The 5,000-nt window shown below is 34.4% G+C and overlaps 1 protein-coding gene across 1 annotated transcript in view; it reads left to right on the forward strand.

Moving 5' to 3' along the window:
- LOC115220447 (protein rolling stone-like) overlaps positions 1-5,000 on the forward strand; it is a 20,332-nt gene that overhangs the window by 12,992 nt on the left and 2,340 nt on the right. The window contains exon 2 of the mRNA XM_029790575.2: positions 3,511-3,627. Within this exon, the coding sequence (XP_029646435.1) occupies positions 3,511-3,627 (117 nt within the window). The remainder of the gene's footprint in view (positions 1-3,510; positions 3,628-5,000) is intronic.

Consider the following 5,000-nt stretch of genomic DNA (forward strand, 5'->3'; position numbering starts at 1 on the left):
TTATCGATTTTTTTCAGAACTGGGGGAACTAACTGCGTTAGTTTTGAATTATGACATTGGGCTATGTGTGTGTCAAGTTTCATCAGAATCGGTTGAAAGCCGTGGTCAGGGTGAGGGTACAAGCAAACAGACACACAGAAACACACACAGACAAACTGCCGTTTATATATATATATATATATATATATATATAGATATATATGTGTGTGTAGTGTGTGGTGTGTGTATGTAGATATATACCGGAAGACTTAAAAGCTTGCATACAAATTACAAAATACACACACGCATATGTACTAAGGAATCGTTGGCGAACTTCCAGTTTTCCGGCAACGTATAAATATGTACAAATATTATATGTATATGTAGGAGTATATAATGTATGTACAAGTATAAACATATACAACACACACACACACACGTACGTACACACACATAAATATACACACATACACACACACATATATATATGGTTGTGTGTTATGTGTGTACATATATATACATACGTAGACATACATAAAATTTTTAAATATAGTCTACTTATGCATTTCACATCCTATTGTATGTGATGCAAACATACCACACACATTCACACATAATACACACCACATCAAACATATATATATACACACAACATTCAAACATATATACCACACACACACATTAAAATGCAGAAAAATGTCCATTCTAAAATACTAACTCACTCGGCGCTTAAATGTTTGTTTATAAAAATGTTAAATATTCTGATTGTATACATGCATACATACATACATACATACATGTGTGTGTGTAGTGTTGTATTTATATGCATGTATATGCATATAATATATATATATAATATATATATATATATATACGTGTGTGTGTGTATGTATATATATGTATAACATATATGTACATATATCTATAAACCTCTGTGTGTATGTATATAATCTAAAATATATATACACACACACATTCAAGCGCGAACGTGGCTGTATGATAAGAAGTTTCCTTCCCCACCATACAGTTCTGGGTTCAGTCCCACAGCGTGGCAGCTTGGGCAAGTATCTTCTACTGTCGATCAAAACCTTGGCGGAAACCTGAAACTCCTCATATAGGTTGATGGTTTTTATTACTTAGCGTTATTTTTTCCGGCTCTTTACGTTCTGAGTTCAAATGCTGCCGGAGTCACTTTGTCATCATCTATCCGGGGTCGATAAAACAATATAAGAACCAGTGAAAGACTGGAAGAGTCAATGCAATCGACATCCTCCTTCACGAAAATTGCTTTCGTTCTGTGAAAATTAGAGGAAAAAAAAGTAAAATTCTATTTTTCCATCATCGTCGTCATCGTTGTTGCTGTTGTTGTTGTTGTTGTTGTTTGTTGTGTGTTGTTTTCATTGTATATCTTCTTCTCATCTATTTTGGCCAATCTTGTTGATCTTTCTCGACTCGTGATAATACCCGGATGTACTTATAGTGCTCTTCAAGATGATTATTTTTGTATGTGGACACACCCATTGGTCATCTCGGTTACATGTATTATGCGGTGTTTGTGTGTATGTGTATATACTTGTATACTTACTTGTGTGCATGTGTCTCTGCGCCTGTCTGTATGTGTATTGATTGATACAAGTTTTAATAAATACAGTTTATACGTGTATATATGTGTGTGTGTGTGTTGTTGTGTGTATGTAGATATATACCGGAAGACTTAAAAGCTTGCATACAAATTACAAAATACACACACGCATATGTACTAAGGAATCGTTGGCGAACTTCCAGTTTTCCGGCAACGTATAAATATGTACAAATATTATATGTATATGTAGGAGTATATAATGTATGTACAAGTATAAACATATAACACACACACACACACGTACGTACACACACATAAATACACACATACACACACACATATATATATGGTGTGTGTGTATGTGTGTACATATATATACATACGTAGACATACATAAATATTTTAAATATAGTTCTACTTATGCATTTCACATCCTATTGTATGTGATGCAAACATACACTCACACATTCAAACATATCTATACACACACACAATTAAAAATGCAGAAAAATGTCCATTTCAAAAACAACTCACTCGGCGCTTAAATGTTTGTTTATAAAAATGTTAAATATTCTGATTGTTACATGCATACATACATACATACATACATGTGTGTGTGTTGTATATTTATGTATATGCATTATATATATATATATATATATATATATATATATATATATATATACGTGTGTGGGTAGGTATATATATGTATAACATATATGTACATATATCTATAACTCTGTGGTATGTATATATCTATAAATATATATACACACACACATTAAAAATGCATGAAAAAAAATGTCCATTTCTAAAATACTAACTCACTCGGCGCTTAAATGTTTGTTTATAAAAATGTTAAATATTCTGATTGTATACATGCATACATACATACATACATACATGTGTGTGTGTGTATGTATATTATATGCATGTATATGCATATATATATATATATATATATATATATATATATATATATACGTGTGTGTGTATGTATATATATGTATAACATATATGTACATATATCTATAAACCTCTGTGTGTATGTATATATCTATAAATATATATACACACACACATTCAAGGCGCGAACGTGGCTGTATGATAAGAAGTTTCCTTCCCCACCATACAGTTCTGGGTTCAGTCCCACAGCGTGGCAGCTTGGGCAAGTATCTTCTACTGTCGATCAAAACCTTGGGCGGAACCTGAAACTCCTCATATAGGTTGACTGGTTTTTATTACTTAGCGTTATTTTTTCCGGCTCTTTACGTTCTGAGTTCAAATGCTGCCGGAGTCACTTTGTCATTCATCTATCCGGGGTCGATAAAACAATATAAGAACCAGTGAAAGACTGGAGTCAATGCAATCGACATCCTCCCTCACGAAAATTGCTTTCGTTCTGTGAAAATTAGAGGAAAAAAAAGTAAAATTCTATTTTTCCATCATCGTCGTCATCGTTGTTGCTGTTGTTGTTGTTGTTGTTTGTTTGTTTGGTGTTGTTTTCATTGTATATCTTCTTCTCATCTATTTTGGCCAATCTTGTTGATCTTTCTCGACTCGTGATTAATACCCGGATGTACTTATTAGTGCTCTTCAAGATGATTATTTTTGTATGTGGACACACCCATTGGTCATCTCGGTTACATGTATTATGCGGGTGTATGTGTATGTGTATATACTTGTATACTTACTTGTGTGCATGTGTCTCTGCGCCTGTCTGTATGTGTATTGATTGATACAAGTTTTAATAAATACAGTTTATACGTGTATATATGTGTGTGTGTATATATAAATAAATGCAAATATGTGCTGATCTATGTATGTTTTGGAATAAACACAAAAACGGTTGCTATGGTTTTTCTCGTAGTTGTTTTTCAGTGCTATTCTCTATCGCTCAAAACCTTGACACCGTTTTACAACAGTTTTCCCTTTTTTTTTTGCTCCAGAAAAACGTCCGACAGACCTGAGCACAGGCATGAAGTTCCAATGGGTTCTTTACAACATTACTTGCAGTGGAGGGATAATCGTGGCCATTTTATACTGGCTGGTCCTATATCATCCAGGTAAGCATTCTTGCTCCTCTATTAAGTTATTCATATATTCTAAGTCTTTTTAATAACTATTATAATTCAAAATCGGTCGAACGATAGGTGGAGGAAATGACTTGCGATACCTTGAATCTGAGTTCAAACCCAACCCAGTTCGAATTCGTTTTTTATTATTCTGGGGTCGTAAAAGTAAATACCCCTCACATTTTGGGTAAGTGGCATAAATAGACTATTCCTCCACCAATTTCTTTTCTTTCTTCTATCTTAAAAATCATTTATTTTCAGTTTGTAGTTTTGAACTGTTTTATTCCTTGGATGAATTTCTTTCGTCAATTTTTTTGCGCCATGTTTAATAAGGGTTTCTTATTCAGGCATGAGATCAACAATATCTATATAGAAAGAGTAGCGGCCATAATGTAAGGGTCAGTAAGAACAAGTGTATTGAAATAGTTATTATAGGAGATAAACAATATGTTGAGACTATAGATATTTTACACACATTTAGATATATCTAATATCTATCTTTCATGAAAACTTCAAGTGAACGTAAGAAATATTTCGTAAGTTATGAGGAAATAAACAATCTTCCAAATTGCAGTGGCCAAAAGTTAAGGGTCACTTAGAAAAAATGAACTCCTAACCGAGGTATTTGTTGTTTAGAAGACTGTCCATGGGCGAACAGTTACTTTTTATGATCTTACATTATTGGAATATTCAACTGTTAACATGGCGACTTGTGAGAAACGTCTTGTGGCGAAAAACAAAGGATTCTGTGCCTTCACCAAGAGGGAAAGTCAAATTCTGTGATAGCATCTACTGTAGGAAGGTCCAGAAGTGTTGTGCAACGAATTATAGCTCGTTTTAAGTTACCAGGATCAACAGATACTAAATCCCAAACTGGTAGACTTCGTAATACTTCACAAAGGCAGGATTGTATTGTGCTTAAAATGCCACTAAAGGATAGGTTTAAGAGTGCTGCTAAGACATCCCGCGAGTTTAGCTCCAATTCCGATGTCAACGTATCGCGCAAAATAGTTTCTCGGAGAAATTACGAGGTTCTGGGTTGCTTACTCGGGAACCGGCAAAGAAACCCCTGATCTCCAAGAAGAATTAAAAAATCTGTCTTCGTTTTGCTCACGAACATGTCGTTTGGACAGAAGAACAGTGGTTGCGATGAAACGAAGTTTAATGTAACTGGTTCCGATGGCGGGGTGTACGTCCGACGAGGAAGTGGCGAAAGATTATATCGTGCATGTGTGAAGAAACAGTGAAATATGGAGGAGGCAGTGTAATGGTATGGGGAGTGATCTCTGCTGCTGGACCTGGTCCACTTATTCGCCTACAAGTGATTGCCAATGCTGAAATCTACAAGCAGATTCTTAGACAGT

The sequence above is a fragment of the Octopus sinensis genome, linkage group LG16 (genome assembly GCF_006345805.1).
Source record: "Octopus sinensis linkage group LG16, ASM634580v1, whole genome shotgun sequence".
Lineage (NCBI taxonomy): Eukaryota > Metazoa > Mollusca > Cephalopoda > Octopoda > Octopodidae > Octopus > Octopus sinensis.